Source organism: Pecten maximus, chromosome 4 (genome assembly GCF_902652985.1).
Source record: "Pecten maximus chromosome 4, xPecMax1.1, whole genome shotgun sequence".
Taxonomy (NCBI): domain Eukaryota; kingdom Metazoa; phylum Mollusca; class Bivalvia; order Pectinida; family Pectinidae; genus Pecten; species Pecten maximus.
In genome coordinates, this window is record NC_047018.1 from 23,555,328 (window position 1) to 23,579,395 (window position 24,068).

General features: G+C 34.5%; 1 protein-coding gene across 2 annotated transcripts; it reads left to right on the top strand.

Annotated features, from left to right (window-relative positions):
* Nucleotides 1-1,956: 1,956 nt before the first annotated feature.
* On the top strand, nucleotides 1,957-22,345 carry LOC117325555 (solute carrier family 17 member 9-like). Of its 2 annotated transcripts, none has more exons than XM_033881861.1 (12): nucleotides 1,957-2,099; nucleotides 4,282-4,408; nucleotides 6,868-7,087; nucleotides 12,123-12,222; nucleotides 13,257-13,330; nucleotides 14,254-14,413; nucleotides 16,045-16,141; nucleotides 19,477-19,564; nucleotides 20,948-20,982; nucleotides 21,226-21,397; nucleotides 21,777-21,806; nucleotides 22,018-22,157. In XM_033881861.1, the coding sequence occupies exons 1-12, from the start codon at nucleotides 2,017-2,019 to the stop codon at nucleotides 22,155-22,157; spliced, it is 1,326 nt and encodes a 441-aa protein (XP_033737752.1). In that variant the 5' UTR covers nucleotides 1,957-2,016. The 2 variants fall into 2 exon arrangements, with proteins under 2 accessions (XP_033737752.1, XP_033737750.1); XM_033881859.1 differs by lacking the exon at nucleotides 16,045-16,141 and adding an exon at nucleotides 16,193-16,289 and having other exon boundaries at nucleotides 1,961-2,099; nucleotides 22,018-22,345.
* Nucleotides 22,346-24,068: the final 1,723 nt, after the last annotated feature.

Sequence of the window (24,068 nt, forward strand, 5' to 3'; positions counted from 1 at the left end):
TTATGAATAATAAACAATATCAATGAAAAAACACACACTGTTCGCAAGTTGCTGTGATTTGAAACTCATCGTGCATAACCAAAAGAATGCCCTGGTTAAGTCTATACAACATTGTATATATAACGACCTTTACACACAAGCGGAAACTTCTCGTTCCATAAATTGGGCTAAACTTTTGATGTATTTTATCATTTTTCCAATCAATGGTACGAGACATATTTATACAAGACTGGCATAGAGAGCTTGTAGACTCGCCACGAGTCAGATTATATGGTTGTCTCAAATGAATTTGGTTAAAAGAGATATCTTGATATTGTTAATATTTAAAAAAAAAAAAAAAAAAAAAGGTGAAAAAAAGTGAAAAAAAATTAACAATAATTGGGGTATCTTCTATAGAAACGGGAAGATGACATCGCCCGATTCCAATAACTGCAGAAATGCGTTATTGTAATGTTTGTACTCAAACTGAAGACGAATATCATTTTCTTATGGAATGTCCCTTATACTCAGAAAATACCCACATTTGTATAGGAAATATTATGTTAGACCTAATATGTTTAGATTTAAAAGATCTTATGTCATCAGAGAAATATAACAAGTTACCATAATTCAAAACCTGGCAATGTATATTTACAAAGCAAATGAATTAAGAAATGAAATACTGTTTAACTAGAGAGACATGTGAAATTACGTGTACCAGTATATCATCCTTCGCTTACTTTATAGTAATACTGTTTTCCATACTTTAATGTTCTGTTCGTAAATACTATGATGAAATATTTCATTTATCACTTTTTTATCAATTGTGGATGAACTCGTACGAAAGTAGTGTTATATCTGTAACTGTTCCTACTGAGTATTAATCCTATAGTGTGTATTGAATTTGTTTAGCCTATCATTAACAACGGATTGGCAGCAGGTCATAGGATAGTACTTTTTTGTGACCAGCTGGATGGGGAACCAGTCTATCTCTGAGGCTAAGGTTGTCTGTTATCAAATCAATTGATAACAGCTTGGTATTCAATAAGTTTGCAGAAGTAATGTCAGTAGAATTAAGTAATACGTGTATTGTACCCGCACATACAATATTGTCTAATAATTGGCATAACGTAATTATGTATAGCTATTCCTCGACCGAATTACATCAAATAGTTCATATAAAAAAGAAATGGAGGGTCAAGTCAAGGTATTGTAATTGGCGTTTGCTTAACATGCATACAGTATTCACAGATCTTTGGATCCAGCATCCGTTCTCTTTGACATTTTGCAAATCAATAAAGATGTTCAAATTCAGGCTATTTCTAATACCTTGTCAAATAATTCAGTATCTGACAACTTTTACAACGCTGCAACTTGCAAGTGATTACGTTGAAGTTGTACTAGAATCACGTCACTTGATAAATATACTGTTTGCTGATAATGAATAAACTTGTACATTATTAATAAAATTAGTCCATTATTATTGTTCAACTAATAAAGTTACTACCTGGTATACCTTTTTTTTGCAGACAATATTTAGTCCACATACATGTATGTTAAATATCATGCAAACGACGTAACATAATGTGTTGTTGTACTAGTTTCTTATCTTATTATTGGTTTTTAAATCTCTAGTTTTGGGGGTTTATGAGCCTTATATATATTTTAATTTTTATATATTTCAATTTCAGGATCCCCCCCCCCCCCCCCCCCCCGCCTCCATATATTAAGCAGCAAAAGCCCCCCCCCCCCCCCCCCCCCCCCCCCCCCCCCCCTTTTTTTTCTGGATAATACAAGCCTTGGAAATGATTGTGAAGGGTCGTCTGAAAAAAAACCCATATACAATCGCCAGGTCCGCCAGGTCCACCTTTCTTTCATAAACAAAAAACACCGTTTGGACCGAAAAATAGAAAACGGTCGAAGATATTTAAAAAAAAAATGTATGGGCATGTATCCTTAAGAGTAAAAAAGCGTTGTAGCAACAGTGAATGATAAACGTCTTACTGACCCAGACGAGGCGAAGTATGGCGAAGCGTGATGATGACGTCTACAAACAGATACAAGGTTCCTATCGGTGATACAGACGATGTGAAAGGATTGGATAGGAAATTTTGGAATAGGTAAACTTATATTTATATGTTTTAGATTTTGAAATACACCAACGGTCATTTATTTATCTCAATTGGCAGAAACACTGACATGTCGTGCTTCATTGATTTCAGAAACAAATTCAGCAAGGACTCCCGTAACCTAAATAGCTACTGTAGTTTTAGACTGTTTTGCATATTTGAAAGCGACGATAACAGAAGATCTATACATGTCCTAGCCTAGTCTGCCAATACATCCAATATATAATCGATTATATATTGGGTGTATTGACACACAAGGCTAGAACCTGTGTCTTACTCCAGACCATTCGTGAGGTCTGAGGATCCCTTCGGATGGAGCTGTCAAGACAAATGAAGTACATGTACGAAAGTGTGCTTAAGCTTACAGTTTATTTTGTAGTGAAATGAGACAATAACCTAGTTCACATTGTCATGTTATGATCATTTTCCAAATTCAAAGAAAGAACAAAAAAATGATATTAACAAAAAGATGATATATATTATTTTAAAGTTCCTATCATGGGATTTTAGCACACTCATTATATGCAAAGATCGATTATAATGACATCATATATCATGTTATAATAGATCTGATCTTTAACTTATGAGCGTGCAATACACCACATTGCTGACATAAAACTGTGCCTCACAAAAATACATCAAACATGTTACGCATCCAAACTTTAGAAATATAAAGTCTGTTAAGTCTGAATATTATGCATCCAGTAAGTCTACACATTGACTGGATGATAATGAAATTAAAAGGCAAATGAAGTTCATCTATTTTTTACTTTCTATGGTATATCGTTAACAATAATTAACGATTCTTAGTCTTAGCATCTTAAGAAATAAAATGAAGAACATTTTTTTTTTTCGTTTATATATACATGTACTTTAGAAAACAATTGTAAATGCTTAGCTCCTCCCAGCCGCTACAAACTATTGCAGCTGTTCAGTGCAGTGCACATGCTCAGACATAGTTTCCCCATTTTCAGTAAACATGAAATTGTTTGTTCTTCAATTAGACTTCCCATGTGTAGTAGCTATGTTTTCCCCATGATAACACATGTACAACTCCTAGGGTTCTTTCATACGAAGTTTATTGTATCCAATACAAAAAATCTTGTAACATGAATAAATCATATTACCAATAATACACAATACAGCATAATGCATTCAAACAATTATACAAAATAGCATCTAATAACTGATCCTAATCAGTTGAAATTGTTAAACATATATATACTTTACAGACCAAGTCTGCAGAGTCATTGCTTCCCGACTCGTACAATATTTAGTCGTACTATTTTAATAAAACAATACACATATTAAAATAATATTAACGCTTCATTGAAACAACTCGTTCTCTAAATTGACCACGCCCGATATTTAAATCAAATACAAACTTTCAAAAATAATAAACTTATAACGCTTATCAAATAGTTTAAATAAATACTATTATATTACACTTATATAATTTAGACAAGTACTTACATTAATCTCAGACTGGCCTTAGCGTCGATATATAGATTCAAATAGTTGTATAATTCTGTAGCATAGATATGTGCTGTCGCATCGGCCGCTCTGTCCAAAAGTGACCAGAACCCCACTAAAATTACCCAACATTCATTTGAAACACTATATATGGACAATATACATAATAGATAGACAAGTTACATAACGATATGTCACATCCGTCCAGTGGCTCACATTCATCCACACGTGCTACTTTCCCGCGCGCGCTAACGCCATGACACATTGCGTATGATACGTATACGTACGGTATATGTATTTCGCGGACGGCTGACATCCAGGTATACACGCACGCGTAAAGATAAAATAAATATAAACAATTAAAAAGCAGTATTGTAAAATAATGACACTACTACACATGTTTTATAGATTGTCTTGTCAGATAGATTAGTACATGTATGTAGTACTCTCAAAATATGACAAAGCTTGTAGCAATGCTAGTGTAATCTTAAGAAATAAATGTAATGAGTGAAAATGTATGTCTTTACAGTTGAGTGTCACAAATTTTCTTCTTTTTTTTTTTTAAATTTTATAAATTAAATGTTCTTATATATATGTAATGTTTGCCGTAGAAAAATATCTATCCTATGCCAACCAAAGGAAGTTTTGTTTGACCTGTTGAGCACTTATAAAAGTATTCATGCCTTTGTGTGGTTCACAGGACGGAAAGAAAGCAATGGGCCACTGGACTGTTTGCTGGTTGTGGGGTCCTCTATGCCTGTCGGACAGTCACTCCTTTGGTTGTTGCCTCCATGGCCAAAGAATTTGGTTGGGACAAAACCCAGAGCGTATGTAATGTTTCTTGTTAATCTTTTTTGGGTGTACACTATACTTGTCCAATATTTCAAAAGTTTTAATGTGGTTGTATGTATACAGTCAATTTTATAAGAATCTGTGAGGTATTTCAGGTGTTAGTTATAAGTGCAGTGTTATTTAATTCTCACAGCTCTGATCCTGTGATATATTTATAAGAGACCTTTTAGAATATTATTGTCTTGTTTCCAATGAGCATCAACAGCCACAGGTCCTCTACAGATAACATAAACAATAAATGTCACTGTGAACATGTATTCTAAATAGTTAATTCAGACTGATGATATTAAAGTAATTATCTGTAGTTTTCAGACCTAACACTGGAGAGTTTAGAAATGGAGTCTGTCTGTATAGCATCAATGTCATCTTAATTAAAAACAACTGGAGTCTTCATTTTTAGGTCATCTGACCCGAAGGGTCAGGATGACCTATAGCCATCGTGCTTCGTCCGTCGTCGTCCGCCATCCGTAAACTTTTCATATTTCAATCTTCTTCTCAAGTTCCACCAGTGGGATTAAGCTGAAACTTGCCAGAAATGATCCTGAGATGGTCCTGACCAAGTGTTGTTATTTTTCGGGTCGTACCGAAATCCAAGATGGCCGCCATTTTGAAAACACATTTTAAACTTCTTCTCACATTCCACCAGTGCTATTGAGCTGAAACTTGCCTGAAATGATCCCGACCAAGTGTTGTTATTTTTCGGGTCGGTCAGAAATCCAAGATGGCCGCCATAGCCGCCATTTTGAAAAACACATTTTAAACTTCTTCTCACGTTCCACCAGTGCTATTGAGCTGAAACTTGCCTGAAATGATCCTGATATGATCCCGACCAAGTGTTGTTATTTTTCGGGTCGTACCGAAATCCAAGATGGCCGCCATCTTGAAAAACACATTTTAAACTTCTTCTCAAGTTCCACCAGTGCTATTGAGCTGAAATGATCCTGATATGATCCTGACCAAGTGCTGTTATTTTCGCGTCAGTCCGAAATCCAAGATGGCCATCATAGCCACCATCTTGAAAAACACATTTTAAACTTCTTCTCACGTTCCACCAGTGCTGTTGGGCTGAAACTTACCAGAAATGATCCTGAGATGATCCCCACCAAGTGTTGTTATTTTTCGGGCCGATTCGAAATCCAAGATGGCCGCCATCTTGAAAAACACATTTTAAACTTCTTCTCAAGTTCTTCCTGTGCTGTTGGGCTGAAACTTGCCTGAAATGATCTTGATATGATCCTGACCAAGTGTTGTTATTTTTCGGGCCGATCCGAAATCCAAGTTTGCCATCATAGCCACCATCTTGAAAAACACAATTGAAACTTCTTCTCAAGTTCCACCAGTGCTGTTGGGCTGAAACTTGCCAGAAATGTTCCTGAGATGATCCCGACCAAGTGTTGTTATTTTTTGGATTGGTCTGAAATCCAAGGTGGCCGCCATCTTGAAAAACACATTTTAAACTTCTTCTCCAGTTCCATTGGTGCCATTGAGCTGGAAATGGGTGAGGATGTCAAGAAAGGCGAGCCAACATAGTGTTGTTATTTTTTCGGCCTCGTAAAAACTTTGAAATGGCAGCAATGGCGGCCATTTTGTAACATGATTGCGCAATCATGGTTTTCCTGAACAACACCTATTTCAAACTTCTTCTCAAATTCCACCAGTGGGATTCAGCTCTAACTTACCAGAAATGATCCTGAGATGGTCCTTACCAAGTGTTGTTATTTATCGGGTTGGCCAGAAATCAAAGATGGCTGCCATCTTGAAAAACACATTTTTAACTTCTTCTCCAGTTCCACTGGTGCCATTGAGCTGGAAATTGGTGAGGATGTTAAGGAAGGAGGGCCAACAAAGTGTTGTTATTTTTCGGCCTAGTAAAATCATTGACTTGGCAGCCATGACAGCCATTTTGTAACATGATTGTGCAATCATGGTTTTCCTGAACAATGCCTATTTCAAACTTCTTCTCAAATTAGCTGAAACTTGCCTGAAATGTTCCTGAGAGGATCCTGACCAAGTGTTGTTATTTTTTGGATTGGTCTGAAATCCAAGATGGCCGCCATGGCCAACAGTGCCACTATATACTTGCTACAGAGAATACATACTACAATAATATAAGGGTTTTAATTTAGAGTCAGATGACCGTTAAGGCCCCTGGGCCTCGTGTTTATTTATTTTTTGCTCTTTTTCAAAAGATGACAAATTCTGGTTTACATTATTTACCATTTGTCCTTGTATGATGTAGCTAAAGGCATTTCAGACCTTGTATGAATAATTTACTTTAGTTACCACAAATATCAGAAAATGATTTAAATATAATTTATGTAATCGTCATATTTATTCATCTCTCTGATATTTTATGAAGTATGTACACATGTATTATACAAAGTCATATAGTTGTGTTGATTTATAAAAAAAATGATTTCTGTTTAAATGACAGGGGTCAGTGCTGTCATGTTTCTTCTGGGGGTACACAATGACACAGTTCTTGGGAGGCTACCTGGCTGATAAGGTTGGCGGTGATGTGGTCCTGCCTATTGCTGCCTGTTTCTGGTCCATGATCACCTTCTGGACACCCCAGCTTGCCTATCTGTCTACCGACAAATACCTTACACTACACATATTAATTGTCTCCAGAGTGTTTCTCGGGATATTCCAAGGTAAGAATAATTTTTTGATTTATTGTGTCATATTTTGATTAAACACAATTTTATGTATGAAGTACTAAAACAAATTGGAAATCATTAACAGTTATTAAGTCAGTTGTAGGATAATAGGTATGATTATATACCGAGTATCCTGAGGTGTGACATTGATCTAAGAATCCAGCAGCTGCTACACCCAAACCTCACACAACAGTTGTTGAGTTACATTTATGCATGTACCTTACAAAATACAAATGTAGGATTGTTAAAAAAATTATCATAGATAAAATTTAAGTTCAAAGGAATTGACATTCAGCATTTTACACTATTTAACACCTTCCAGTCTTTGAATGTATTCTTGCCATTACTGCCAATGAACCCTATCTGTGGATGATGAAAATGTAACACAATTGCAATAAGTATCAATTGAACATCATCCAATGAAAATAAACTGCGGCTTCATGGAGTTAAACAGTGGGCAGTTCATGTATAAGGTAGGCAAGGCTTCAGACCTTCCAACAACACTAAATCGTGCACCTCTGTCCAGCTGTGTACAAGAATTCTCCAAAAAAGGAAACTTCATACTGTTGATATCTGCACAAATTACGATATCCTTATGATTGACTTGCAAAATAAATCTTTTAGCTTTTTTTTCAGTTAGAAAAAACCTGTTTTTGTAATTGAAAACAAGTATTCCTGACTACCATATCGCTTGTCTTGAATAAATCAAGCATACATGCATGACAAACGTTTTGTAAAAAACACTTTGCCAGCCACTACAATGCTTGATATAGTTATTAGCTGTAATTACATAATAGAACACATTTAAACAGCCCTGGCCATGAGGTAAACAGCAATCTTATATCAAACTTCAGTAAAGTGATGACAAGGACGCTGATGAAGTTTGTATGATTTGGTTTTGTATTGTGTAACATCCTACCAACAGCTTATATTATATAAGGTCATGTAATGACAGCCTCTCCTGTCTGCGAGATGCATGTGTGTAGTGAATATGTGTTTTCGCGAGGCTGCGGTATGTACATGTTTTATCTCCTTGAAATAGCACATAACTGATGCAGACTTAATAGTGCTACCTTACTGAAGTGTACTGCTGAAGACTTCCAACAAGACACCCAACCCTGTCACATTATACTGACAATGGGCAAACCAGTCATCCCATGGTCACTCCCAAAATGCTGAGGGCAAAGCTGGAGCTAGGATTCACAACAGTACTTAGTACTCTCAGTGGGTCTGGTCATAGTGGTCACATCATATATGTTAGGGTAGCAATAGTTTTATCTGCTATCTAAACTTGATCCACTGATCGACAAACGGGATACCCTGTTGACATTATTGTTCCACTGGATATTCTGTATCTTTTTTTTTTTATCAATGTAGGTATTAGGGGTGACTATAGAGGCTAAAATAGATAGTAAAACTACTATTGCTATGATAGTCCAGAGACCGTTGCAATGCTACAACAATAGTTATTTTTACCTTTCAAAGATTTTTTCTAAACCAGAAATAAAGCTTAGTTACAAATTAAATGAATCTAGGTTTTTATTTTTATATTTAGCTTTAGTTAGCATTGGTAAGAGTTGGATATTGAGGTTTCCATAAGCTGAAATTGAAAACTAGCTGAGCACTTATTGTAGAATTAAACAATAAAATTGTAGAAAATTGTGAACAAAATTGGATTTCAGGATATTTAAGGAGAGCAGAGTTTAATATTCATGTTTTGTCATAAATAGATTTGGAGAAGTTCAATTAAGAGGCCAGCTGATGTTAGTGAGACAGTTGGACTTTTTTTTTTTTATTTTTGAAGTTATATTTATCATGATACCAAAGATGCTTTCATTAATATACGAAGGCTGCGCAGATGAACAATCAACAGTTGAGTGAGATATCAAATTAGTGGATGATTTGAAAATATGCTATCGACATATTGCTATCGAGAACTAAGATGTGTATTTTAATTGCTGTCAGTAGTAGTACGTTCAACACAATCAACACTTGTCGAGTACGGTCAACACAATCAACACTTGTCAAGCTAGTGAAATAATATCTTTATCCAGAGATAAGGTTCATTGGCAGTAAAGGTGGTGGTGGCTGGGGGCAGGGCATGCAGTATTACCCAGGTCTGTCATCCTTCTTCCAGATGTTTCTCTCAGCCTCTTCTTCTTCATTGTTACAGATTTGTTTTACCTAAATGAGACCTTATACACAGACATTACTCGTAATGTTATGTATTATGTACCACTTCTTGAGGTTAAGGAAAAATGCTTTGTTTCAGGAGTGTGTATCACATCTCTCTTTTGGGTCCCAGTATAGACCCTTTAGAGTATGTGTTTGACTCCCCAAATTCATATTTGACTCTTTGAATTGAAGGAGCATATATTTTTAACAAATGCTGTGGCCCTTCAGATTTTGGAAAAATGATTATTTCACTTCTGAAATTGCTAAAAATCATGGGATGTCATAAGTTTCTCAATTGTGGTAGGACTTTGGTAGAAATTCACATTTTATAAAATTTATAAACTATCAAAATAATTATATTAATCAATCATGTTGACCCGGGAGGAAGTGCATGATGTGTAACAATCTTACTTTAGAAGGAAATCTAAGTACTTGGAGTAAGCACTTGTGTTTAGGCAGTGTCCCTCATTCCTTTTCATGCCCCATCAGGAATGAAAGACAGATGCATATTCCAACGACAGTTTTATGTTACAATAGCTTCATTTGATATAAGCATTATTGATTCTGTAAAATGTAGGTAAATCATGCATAGTTTCATACATTATAGTCTTACCTTTATCTTCAACACTTTTCTAGTTTTCAATATTGTTACAACATTATTAGGTGTTTACATGCCTAGCATGACCAGTCTCGTTGGTCAGTTCATACCCATTGAGATGAAATCATTCTACTCAGCTTTCATCGCCACAGGCCAATACTTAGGGTGAGTCTAGTGCTCCAGCTTTAATCCAGAGGGTGTTTTAATGGATAGTCTTTATATATATCCTAAAAAAAATCAAAGAGAAAAATTGAAAAGGATTACGCTTGACTGGTCATCTTAGACGTTCAGTGTTTCTATTATATGGTGAAGCTTCTAAGGATGCAAGAATTACAATGTATTGAACATGATTTAAACTAAGATGGCCAGAAAGTGACATCTGTGGTGTTAATTAGGTATGATATTTAGTTTATAGACACATACAGTTTCACAACCAAACTTTAAAGTTCTACTAATTTAAATAACATTTAGGATATGTAAATCTACTGGCCAACAATTTTGTTTCAGAAGATTATTATTATAAGTAAAAATGAAAGTTATGTTAAGGATATCTTAATTATCTGATAAATATTGCTGTGATATATGTATTGATCATCACATTGCAATTGTTTGAAAGAGCATTATCTAAATATATTAATGATCTGAATGTTTTAAATGTTAATGATGTAGGTTACGTTAAAGAGACATTCCTACATTATCAATTGCAATTTTTACTAGAATTTGCGAAGAAAAATGTGTCCATACATAACAGAAAATTCTAGTAAGGTTTTAGAGTATGTTTGTTGTGAATAGCACAAACTGACTTCAAATGAAAACTGAATAATCATAAAAACAAATTTATGTGGTCAGATCCAAGAATGACTAAATGGCTCAATCTTACCAGTCAGACTCTACTGAAATATATATTTAAACTGATGGCTTCTAAAACCAGCCATCTGCAAAATTAACATAATTTATACAGTTTGATGTCTTTCCGCACTTATTTATAGTAATATCCATAATTCATGACACTTAAGGCTAAGATTTATTTATCTGAATCATTTTCAGTATATCCATCGAAAATATGGAAATGTTGCTTTAAAGTTGATTGTGAAACTAGAGTCAAATCTGTGTAAATAGTTTAGTAAATTATTTTCTTTAGATTTTCTTAGAGGTTTACTATATTAGTTGTATGTAAGGGCTATTCTAGTATTTCCACCCTGGATTCCATATTTCGTTTTATTTTTGCCATACATACACTATATTACTTCCACTACCTCATATAGGGCAGAGAATGTAACTGATTAATTGCAAATAGTCAACAAGCTCAATCTAAGTCAAATTCAATGTTAATTTATTTACAACTCTGTATTAATTATTATGGTTGACCCCAGGCCCCAGTTTCATCAACGTTCTTTAAGTTAAGGAAGAAACTGGGCCTTGTGGTGATTCTTAACCTTAAAGGGTTACATGAATAGCCCTCATTTATTGTACACAGTTTATCCTCCTTGTAATAGAATGAAAAAAATCACAGAAAGCATTTTCATTGTCATATTAATAATATAGATACATACAGGTACAACCAATTAAGCTTTGCCTTCAAAAAAGGAAATGAAAGAGGATTAGCTGTATACTATATTTCCACTTAACAAGGAACAATCTATAATAAATACATTTAATCACTCAACTGAACTATTCTGCTATAATATACTATGTCAGTGTCATAGATAAGGTATTGTCACTGCTGATTATGACTTCCAGAAAAGAATAATATGAAAGAAAATTCTGGTTATTGTGTATTATTCTAAATTGTTTCCTTGTGATAATTAACCTTTCGTAGTTTTATATTAAGAGTACCGTATATATTCTTTATTTACAGCACCTGTTGATAGGGAAATCAACTCTGTATACAGTATATTACACTGAACAAATCTAGCAGGGGAGAAATATGTGAAATAGGACTATTTTGATAAACTTTAATCCAATGCCCATTATTCAATCTCAGTTGCCAATCAGGGTATTGAAGTTGTTGCTACTTTATGAACATGGTAATTACCAATGAAAACAAGTCATTTCCTAAGTTACAGTATATGACTTCATATGTATTTTTTCTGAACACATAATTCAGTATCTTCAAGGTTGTCAAGGTAAATAGAAGAAAAGGATCAAGGCGAAAAGAAAAAGCTTAATAATTACAAAGATCATGGATGCTGGTTTTTTCCCTGCTAGTGAATGGTATCAATCATTATTGAACTCAAAATTTTTCTCCCCTGACAGGTTTCCACTATCCTAGTATGAGCTCCGTGGTGTCAAGAAAAGTATCAGAACAAGAGCGCTCCTTAACTTACAGCTTCATCTGCTCGGGATCTCATCTTGGGTAACTTACCTTTCGCTTTAAATTTTTATCTCGCCTCTCGTTAGCCACATCCATCTTCTGTGAAGTTCTAATTTACAGCAAATAATTTGAAAGCATCTCACAAAAAGCCACGAAATTAAAAACATACAAAATAAAAACCTAATCATGGTACATCATTATTGAGTTGTTATTCCATTTATCATATTAATCTATTGCACCATCGCCAAAATTGTAGCACATTATAGGTCTTGGATTTTAATATCTTGATGTTTGATAAGTTTTTATTTGCCTGTTCCCATGACAAGACTTCAAGATTATTTAAATAAAAGTTTCTTTATCATCAATTTGCTTACTTGTTAACTACGCTGATAAATTATATTGTCCAGACTGGGTGTGGCTTGGTTTTTCTTGCTTGTAATCATGGTTTTCTCCCCTTCATAGTCCTGGTTTTTTTTCCATTGCATACGATACAATTATAATACACGTACATGCATTACATTTACAGTCAAACCTGTCAAGTGACTTCAAATTTAGGGAGGCAATATTGAATAAAAAGGTCATATTAGTGGCCTCTTAATCCAGGTTCTGGTAATTACTATAGTATAGTAAATAACATTGAAAGGGGGAAAATAGTCACATATGAAATTCAAGTGGTCACTAAGGCAGGTTTGATAGTATTTGCAAACATTTTTGTAGAAGAAATTTTACTCAACTTTGCTATTGCTGTATCTGAGAAAACATTAAGTGGTTTAGGTATATTTATTGCTACCTTTTGGATAAAAAAAACATAATAATAATAATAATTGAGTACAATTTCAATACATGTACATGTACATTATCAAACTAATTTGTTTGATGTAATGTTTTAATGTCTTTTTAAAAGATTTATGAAACATTAATGTGAAGGTTTGTAACATTGATAAAACTATTATGTAACTGTTATTCTTTTAAAAAAGAGTTAATATTAATAATGGCTGAAGTCTTGTACAATAGTTTTCTATTGATCAATATTCTGTTGGTCATGTCCAAATTACGGGTGTATTTCTATTCCTCAGCACCTTGTTATGTGGCAGTATAGGATCCTTACTTTTAGATAAATACGGCTGGCAAAGTGTGTTTTATTTTGCAGGTAAGTAAACAAAGTTGAAAATACTGACACAATACTTGTACAGGGAAATAAACATATGTTCAAACCTAGTGTCACTACTGAAAAACATGCAGTATGCATTGTGTTTGCCATAAATTGGAATACTAAACAGTTTTGTCCAAAACATATACAGTTTTTGGGTGTTAAATAATCCACTGGAAAGGGACATAACTATATATAATCTTGTTATACGCAAAATACTGCGATCATTGTACTAGGAAAATTGTTTAAGTTGATATAATTATACAAATGTAGCACAGGTGTAACATTTATTTCTGGTTACCTGTAATACAGACTTCGGGGATATTCTATTGAGGAAGTGTTTCTGTAATACAGACCTCGAGGATATTCTATTGGGGATGTGTTTCTGTAATACAGACCTCGGGGATATTCTATTGGGGACGTGTAATACAGACCTCGGGGATATTCTATTGGGGACGTGTTTCTGTAATACAGACCTTGGGGATATTCTATTGGGGACGTGTTTCTGTAATACAGACCTCAGGGATATTCTATTGGGGACGTGTCTCTGTAATACAGACCTTGGGGATATTCTATTGGGGACGTGTTTCTGTAATACAGACCTCGGGGATATTCTATTGGGGACGTATTTCTGTAATACAGACCTCGAGGATAGCTATTGGGGACGTGTAATACAGACCTCGGGGATATTCTATTGGGGACGTGTTTCTGTAATACAGACCTCGGGGATATTCTATTGGGGACGTATTTCTGTAATACAGACCTCGGGGATATTCTATTGGGGAAGTGTTTCTGTAATACAGCCCTCGGGGATATTCTATTGGGGACATATACTATTTCTGTAATACAGACCTCAGGGATGTGTTGCTATTTAAAATTCATTTTGTATTTTATCTAAAGTTAATAATTCCTTGTCTTTTCAGGCCTTAGTAGTGTTGCATGGATGCTACTTCTACGATATTTATTAATAGAGAAACATAGAAAAAAATTAGCATCTGTTGGAGAGGGCATCGCACAGAAGGGGATACACAAGACAGAGAAATCTGTACCCTGGCTTACACTCTTTGTCAAACCTGCTTTTTGGTGAGTATACTATACTATAGTACACTTTTCATATCTTGTATGGTACATGTACGTATGCAGTTAACACCAATACTCCAGGGCTTATGGTCATACCGAGCAAACATGAACATAAATCTTGGGGTAACTAGGTTGACATGCAGTGATTAGAAATTAAAATTGCCCATGTTTAAGAAAGTTGTGAGTCGTAAAATATTTAAAGAGAAAATTAAGAAGAAATCAATGATATGCCAACTTTCCTGGTGACATTTTATCCTATGAATTTCATGACTCTGTGGTCTATCGTTTGTATGATTTATATTAGAATTCATTGTAACTTGATTAACGTTATCTGTATCAGCATCGGATGACAGTTTAATGGTATGCGCATGTTGGCCCTGACTTATCCCCAGGGGTTTATGGACTGAACCAAAAAGGGCCAAATTAACTCGGGTGACTGTTAAGGCCCATCGGCCCCTTGTTGTTTTTGTATTAAATTTCAGAGGAATATGAAGGAATAATTGTTGTAAGGAAAGTCTTTTGTATCCAATTTAGTCCATTCTATTTCAGGGCTATGATATTTTCTCATTTTTGTGGTTCAAATGCTTTCCAAATACTGATATCTTGGTTGCCAACCTATGTGATTGACAATTTCCCTGAATCAAAGGTAATGGCTGCACATGATGTAAACATACAGGCTGCAAAGTGTACTCTTCTATGAATGTTACCTCTTCTGGTTTTCTCTCATTAAAGTACCAGTAAATGAAATAATTTCTACTGTGATAATTTTGCATCATACGATGTACAATTATGTAAATGTGATTATTCATCATTTTTAAAAGTACTGATAGTTTCAGACATTAAGAGGCAGTCTTAAGCTTACTAGAAAGTAACTACAATCGCATTCAGATTTGATATACATGTATGTGTAGATACTTGTAGAACAAAGATCACAACAAAAAAGGAAATTCACTGTGATGCGATTTTTGGATGTAAAACTTGAAATTTTTATGGACTTTGGTAATTAATAACAACTTCCTCTTCAAAGTTTTCAAATTAGCTTCAAAATTTATTACACCTTCAATAATTTATATACCTGAACACATGGTGATGCAGGGGTTATATTCTTTAAGTATTTTACTGTGTTTGATGTCTATATATTACTTATATTCCAGTTTAAGTAAGCACATGTAGGCAGCTGTTGCCATAAGTATTGAACTGTCTTATATGTTACTGTCTTATAAGAGAGTCACATATAAGACAGTAAAAGGTAACATATATGACAGTTACAGGTAATTGTCCAATACTTTCGTAGTTATAGCACAGAAAGAATAATGGATGACATCACAGCTATGTTTTAAATGTTGGAGAGAAGACCAGACGTGGCACACATTAGTAGTAGTAGATTGCTTTAACAGATGTTTGTTTGGCAATGGAATTATGATCCAATCTAAGATTTTAGGATTTGGCATAAGCAGTTGCTTCTACACAAATCATCAAAAAATCAAACCATTGTTATTTTCTATACTTGTCATTCATTATTCATTTTCTTACCAATCAATGATTTGGCCATAATGACGTTGCCGAAGTAACAGTGCTGGGCACCAGATTTAAATATTTATTGCTTATTTTCATTTCTAATCTCTTTCTTCCAGGTCCCTGCTAGTTGGCCATTTTTGTGAAAATAATGCTTTCTATATCCTGTTGTCATGGTTACCCACCTTTTTCCATGAAAACTTTCCTGATGCCAAGGTAAAATAATTACAGAAATTGTCAAATCTTGTGATTCTTTTCTATTTTCAGGTCTCTTCTCGTTGGACATTTCTGTGAAAATAATGCATTTTTTATCCTGTTGTCATGGTTACCTACATATTTTCATGAAAATTTCCCAGATGCTAAGGTAAAAATGTCAAGGTTGTAGATGAAATTTAATACCACATTGCCTTGTTGGTTCTTTGTAGATCTAGACTTGCTAATTAGTTTGGGTTTGAGGTGTCTGACTGTCTAACATTATCTTTATCTGTAACGCCTTATTACCCACACAAACAAGATATGCTTTGCCATAGAATTCCTTGTGTTGATATTGATCAGTTAATTCTTCACCTTTGATGATACAAGTTTTTTACTTTGTAAATTTAATATCAGCTTAAATGTTAACATTTGGGTTATGCTTTAATTGAATCAAAGTCTTTTGAAGTTAAATATTACCATTTTAATAATTCTATGCAAGTAACTACCAGTAAATAATAAAATGCATGTAAAATATTAGTTTCCTCAATAAATTCATCCTAATTGAATGAAGTGTGACTAAGGTTGTCTAATCAGTATTTTCTTCTGTGTCTTCCCCATTTAAACAAACAAATTATCAAAAATAATAATCCATCATATTTTATTGGCAAATATGTCTTATTTCATGTTTTTTTGGTAAATGAAAAAAAAAAAACAGAAAAAACTGAGGCAGACAGGTATTTATTCAATTCAAATTACCAACATAGGCATACAGTCATATACATTTTATATACACTAAACATGTAAGCCGTACATTGTAAAAATTATGAGCTCTAAACATACATGTAGAAACAAGTATCATCAATTACAACAATTTAATGCGACAATATAGTACAATACAGTGTATATACACGTCTATCTTTGAAAATGTTCTAAGGGAGACAACTCCATCATGCATTTAACATACACTCTCTAAGTGTTTTAAGTACTTTTTTTATCCCCAAAAATTAAGATTTTAACCATTTCACAGACACCTGATCTATTGCTGTACATCATTCAATGCTAAGTATGGTACATAAGCTTTGAGATTAAAAAAAAAAAATCAAGTTGGACAAGTGATAATGTGCACGGTACATTGTATAGGTAAAAATATGACACATTTCATTGGCAAGGAAGGCATTACAACTTACTGTCCCTAATCTCTCTGTTCTCTCCTGTCACAACTTTTACTAAGTTTCCTTTGTTGTGTTTAGTTAGATATAGCATCAAGCATGGAAAGTAACATACCTGGCCATGGTACTTTGTACAAGTTAGATGTTTTGCACAAGTACTGGAAATTTGTCTTGTCACCTTTGTAATTCTAACTAAGACTAAATTTCATTTTGACTATAATACCTTTGTGGTCTTTACCAGTACTATAATCTATCTTCAACCTTAAAACTTTCAATCATGTCCCCTAATACATGTAGATCAATTACACCTTAAAACTCTCTCAATCATGTCCCCTAATACATATACTGTGTACAAACTATAGCATGTTGTCTGAATGTTGTACAATATGAAGCTTTACTCTGCTAAAAAAATCTCTGGAATGATATTCACATACCTGTATAATATTATTTCTTGTGAACTTTACAGTTTCAATTTCTGGTTTATCTAAGCATGACCTGTAATAACTAAAATGTTCGAGCTTCTAATGCATGAATTACTTCTTACCACTGACTTGTAAATAGCCTTCAATCAGATTTTAACTTACTATTTTCTTATTATAATCTTTCCACTTGAAGAAAGTGACATTTTCTGTTTACTTTTGATTTTAGCAAAATACTACAAAAGTTTTAATTTGACCATTGAACAATTTGTGATAGTGAATGATTACATGAATTTAACTCTGAGGCAGGGTTGTCAATGTTTTTAACAGTTTATTTTGTACTTTAGAAACACGAGTGAAGGGTCAAACTTTTTAATTTCCAATTAATTTTAATTATTACCATTTATTGTACAGCGTAGAAGCACTGTGTGTAGACTTCTGATTGTTTTACGGCTATTTCAGAGTCAACCCTGACCCTAATGAGGATGGTAGAAAATTCAATAATTATCCCCTTGCGCAACGAGTCGCCGAGGGGATATAGGGATCTGCCCGTATCTAATCTATTTGTCCGGAGCATAACTTTCAAACCATGCATGACAATTTTATCAAACTTCATACATATCAAGACCACATAGAGGCGGAGTGCAGTGAACCATAGCTCTTGCTTCTGTTTTTACAGAGTTATTTCCATTTTTGAAAAAAATTATATTTACATTGTCCGTAGCATAATTTTCAAACCATGCATGATAATTTTATCAAACTTCATACATATCAAAACCACATAGAGGCGGAGTGCAGTGTGCAAGAACCATAACTCTTGCTTCAGTTTTCACAAAGTTATTCTGTTCATCGTCAGAGTTTTCTGCGAGGGGATTAGTATCATTCCGCGATGCCATGTTAGATGTTGTTTATGAAGAAAATTATAGATTAATATCTGAACTTGCTCTAAAAAAACTATGAGTATAAATACATACCGTATTTGACCTAATAAGGGCGCAGGGCGTGGGTAATTGACAGTGGGGGTGCCCTTATTAAGATTAGTTATTCTGAAGTTTTATGAAATAGACTATACCTTATAGCAGAATACCCAAGGTTGTGGAAACGGTAAAATATTCAGTCATAAAAATATTCCAGATGAAGATATCTATTCATTATCATATATTAAGCTTAAACATCACTTGAATACTCCTGTAAACTTGTAAACCATGCCAGCTGATCTTTAGACCAGAGAACATGTGTTCCACCATTTATGTTCAAATGGAACTCTTTTGTGTTCTATTTATAGAAACAGGTGATTTCCCAGATCATATCAGACATCGTTTTCTTTGACCTAATAATTGAATTGAATTGATGTCTTTTACGAGCTTTCTGTTCTGAACAAAAGTTATTTATCAACAAGAATGAAGTCTTTAATTTATCTTCAAATAAAGATGGTAAGTTATCATTTGTATTTGTGTTTAGTTTTGGGTGCTCTTTGCACTGACATGTCATCTGTAGCCTGTAGGAATACACAAAATGTGTTCCAGTTACTTAATTTGCTCAAGAAAATTCAACACATAAAGTAGCAAAATATTTCACATGAATTATTACTTTTGAACACCATTTTGACACTCAGTCAAAGATTTATTTCCTTGAAAAAAGGTAGGGGCGCCCTTATTAGGGCAGGCCCCTTATTAGGTCAAATACGGTAGGTAACTTTTAAAATATGTATCATAAAATAAATGTCAGTTATGACTGTTGTGTCATGTTTTATTTCATTTTGCTGTAGGGATGGGTGTTTAATGTTGTACCATGGATTGTGACCATGTTCAGTTCTGTACTTGGAGGCTGGATCGCAGATCATATGTTAGCAAAAGGTACACATAAATATATCTGTGAAATGAGAAAACAAGAATATGTTTGATTGGTATTTCAGATAAATTTGTCATTGAAAGTATTTATAAGGTCTTTTAATTTAATTTAATTTGGAATGTTAATTTTCATTTAAATTATTTTAGAGGCTATTTTTCCAATGATATATATGTTTTTTAAGGTATTGTTACACTAACTCTCTCGATGATCTGACACAAAGTCAAAAACTTTATCAAACCATTATTTAAGTTGACATTTTAGATAATGTTGAATCATCTCAATGTATAAAATTTGATATATCTGTTTCCATAACTATGTAAATGTATTTTCAAATCTTTTTAGCTCACCTGGACCGAAGGTCCGGTGAGCTTTTGTCATGGCGCAGCGTCCGTCGTCCGTCAACATTTGCTTCAAATCGCTACTAGTCAAAAAGTTTTTATTGGATTTTGACCAAATTTGGCCAGAAACATCCTTGGCAGAAGGGGAACAGATTTTGCATAAATGGTGACTCTGACTCCCAAGGGGCCAAAGGGGCGGGGCCCAATAGGGGAAATAGAGGTAATTCCTTTAAATCGCTACTAGTCATAAAGTTTGGAATGGATTTGAACCCAATTTGATCAGAAACATACTTGGAGGGAGGGGAACAGGTTTTGCATAATCTGTGACTCTGACCCCGAGGGGCCAAAGGGGCGGGGCCCAATATGGGGAAATAGAGTTAATTCCTTTAAATCACTACTAGTCATAAAGTTATGAATGGATTTGAACCCAATTTGATCAGAAACATCCTTGGGGGAGGGGAACAGATTTTGCATAAATGGTTCCTCTGACCCCCGAGGGGCCAAAGGGGCGAGGCCCAACAGGGGAAATAGAGGTAATTCCTTCAAATCGCTACTCGTCATAAAGTTATGAATGGATTTGAACCCTAATTTTGGTCAGAAACATCCTTGGGGGAAGGGGAACAGATTTTGCATAAATGGTTCCTCTAACCCAAGAGGCCAAAGGGGCGGAGCCCAATAGGGGAAATAGAGGTAATTCCTTTAAATCGCTACTAGTCATTAAGTGATGAATGCATGTTCTAAAAACAATTCTTGAGGTCATTCAAACCTTAGAGAGTCTGGACTTCATTAATCTTTAAAGCAGTTCGGAATCCCACACTGTAACCATATATAGCATTGTTTGAGATTTACAAATAAAACTAATTGAATATGAACATTATTTTGACATTTGGTCTAATCCAACCAGGTGGGCGATACAGGCCTCATGGGCCTCTTGTTTTTTGTGTGTGTATGTGTGTGTTACTAACACAGACTATAGCCATGTTGATTTCATTAATACATGTATTCAATATTAATATTCCGAAACATTGTTTTTTCCCCCTTTTTTGACAGGTTTTAGTGTGACATTCGTGAGGAAGTTCATGGAGGTAAGATATATAGTTTTAGTCTTCATCGAGTCCTGTTCTACCAGCTACTATTTATGTATATTGTGTCTCAGAGTATTGCCCTCTATGGTACCACAGCATCATTTGTAATTATTTCCTATACCACAATTAGCTACTATTTATGTTAATCATATTTCAGGGTATTGCCCTTTGTGGTACGTCAGCATCCTTTGTAGTGACTTTCAATACCACAATCTAATATAATTACTGTTCATTATGTTTCAGAGTATCGCTCTCTGTGGAACCTCAGCAGCGTTAGTAATGATTTCCTATACTACAAGCTACTATTCAGCCCTGTTTATCATGGCCATAGCAGTGGCATGTTGTGGTTTCCATAACAGTGGCATCCTTGTCAACCCCCAGGATATTGCTCCAAGACATGCTGGGGCTGTGTTTGGTGAGAGTTACCACAATTGGTAGTTGAAGATTTAGGATGTAGATTAGATTCAGTGACTGAATACCATGCTTGTAAAATATTTCTTTTACATAATTATCATGGTGAAAACATTATGAATTATTGATCTTGGGTTTTAGTGTTATCCTGGTAATTGTCTCTAAAAAGTAGATACATCAATTTAATATATAATTTTAAACTGCGTAATTATGAACCTGTATAATTGTATCATTGCAGGAATCATATTACTGTTGTATTGCAGTGAAAATCTGAAAGAAAATGCAACTGTGCTTTAGTAGAAATGTAATATAAAAGATGAAGGTACTGATGTGGATACTATTCTGTGAACAATAATGTTATTTGTCTGGGTTGTTTTTTTCAGGTATCATGAACATGGCTGGAGCTGTACCAGGTAAGAAGTATTTCTTGAATGATATTAAATGTTCATTAAAATGATAAGTCCTTTGTAAGGAGGATACAGATATACATCATTTAGGAGCAATATGAGAAACTGTTTTATAAACAAATCAAATCAAACATATACCAGGGTATGATAATATAAAATTAATCTTTATATTGCTTTTATAATTGTATATTTTAATTATTCCTTGGTTGTTTTGCAGGATTTGTGGGTGTGTACATGGCTGGCCACATCCTGGAGGCGACCAAGAGCTGGGCTGCTGTGTTTAATCAGACTGCTGGGGTCTGCTTGTTTGGTTGGATAGTGTACATCATTTTTGGCACGGGCAAGCAGCTAGTTTGAGGAGTTCTCTATCAAAGGCATCAGCGCCGAGCCATTGGAGGATACATTGTGAAACAAATGTAATGTAACCCGAGTGTGATACAGTCTTACAGTGATATACTGTATTTGATGGTGTGACCGAGTGATATACATGTATTTGATGGTGTGACCGAGTAATATATGTGTATTTGATAGTGTGACCGAGTAATATATGTGTATTTGATGGTGTGACCGAGTGATATACATGTATTTGATGGTGTGACCGAGTAATATATGTGTATTTGATGGTGTGACCGAGTAATATATGTGTATTTGATGGTGTGACCGAGTAATATATGTGTATTTGATGGTGTGACCGAGTGATATACATGTATTTGATGGTGTGACCGAGTAATATATGTGTATTTGATGGTGTGACCGAGTGATATATGTGTATTTGATGGTGTGACTGAGTGATATATGTGTATTTGATGGTGTGATCGAGTAATATATGTGTATTTGAAGGGATGACCAAGTGATATACATGTATTTGATGTTGTGACCAAGTGATATACATGTATTTGATGGTGGGACGGAATGCAGTTATGTGTTAGCATGATCGAGGGATGATATACAGTATTTTACATGTATGTGTTGGTGTGACGAGGTTTCTGGTCTAACATGTTATGAAGGAACTAGTTGTTTGTTACTTGGCTACCTGAGGATGGCTCCATTGTCTGTCTAAACAATGGCTAGTGACAAGTTGTATAGATGGTACAATCTGCCTGTGTGCTAATAAGAAATCCACTTGATATTTACCCATGTTAGTGAGGTATGGATTCAAATTGTTCTACACCTAGCTGATTTATTGTGTATCCAGAGCTAAAGGCTCATTAACCTTTTAACCATCCACCTTTCTCCATTATCACCCAGAATATCACATTTTTAACGTCAGGATGCCTTTGGCACCTGCCGTTATAGTCGTGGTACGAAAATGTTGTTAGTGACACTTAGGTTTCCGGCTAACAACTTCCGGTTTCTGTCATACAACTGATATACATCCGCAGCCTAATATAGTTCCAATTTTGATAGCAATTATTGACACGATTTAACTGATGTAGACCGTGTTTACTGCAATTATTTAAAGTGAAATATGAATGTTTAGTGTTCTAGACTATTTTAGAGTATAAATATAAACATTTTCCTCATCAGTATATGCAATTTTGTTGGCGTAGGATTACGTAGTTCTGTCTCAATCCTGCCTTGAAAACGAAAGTAAAACTATCAGTTTGATCGTCGTGGAAATTTACATGCATTCACAGAGAAACTATCCACATGTCTTAGACTCATATGTTCATCCGGAGTTCATATGCAGGTACATTTCATATAAGCGTAAAACCAACCCTATTTACGTAGTCAAATGCACCCGAGCATTCCACGAGATAACTTCAGCTGTCACGTGACTCATCACTAATCAGGCAAAATGGCGGTACTGTCAAATGTAACTAAACCAACGACCGTTCGCAGTTTCATATTCATTTGTATGTCGCTAGAATACGCAAGAAATATCACCAGGAATTGAAGGCAAGTTGTAACAAACTACATTGCCGTTTTTCGTGAGGACTTTATTAAATAAGGTTATTATTTGTTTATTTGAATAGAATCTAATGATTATGATCCGTGACTGATGTACTGGCGTCGATGTCAAAATTAGATATGTCTCGTCGGACAACGCGACCGCAATTTTCTATCGGAGTTAAAATATGTTACTAGGGGTCACAAAGTAGATGTTTGCTAGGCCTAATTAACATCTAATAGTATAAATAAAGTTAAAAAAACTTAGGCTGTGTACATCTTGGATTTTATCTTTGGTTGTACAACATATTCTATTAATAGACAACTTTGTCGTTCAGTTGATTTTTTTCAAAGTTTACAAGCAGCTTTACTGATTCA

Excerpts from the sequence above, each read along its gene's own strand:
- LOC117325555 (XM_033881861.1), top strand. The coding sequence starts at position 2,017 with ATGATGACGTCTACAAACAGATACAAGGTTCCTATCGGTGATACAGAC. Across the intron at positions 4,409-6,867 it reads GTTGGGACAAAACCCAGAGC|GGGTCAGTGCTGTCATGTTT; the intron begins GTATGTAATGTT and ends TTTAAATGACAG. Across the intron at positions 12,223-13,256 it reads TGCTCGGGATCTCATCTTGG|CACCTTGTTATGTGGCAGTA; the intron begins GTAACTTACCTT and ends TCTATTCCTCAG.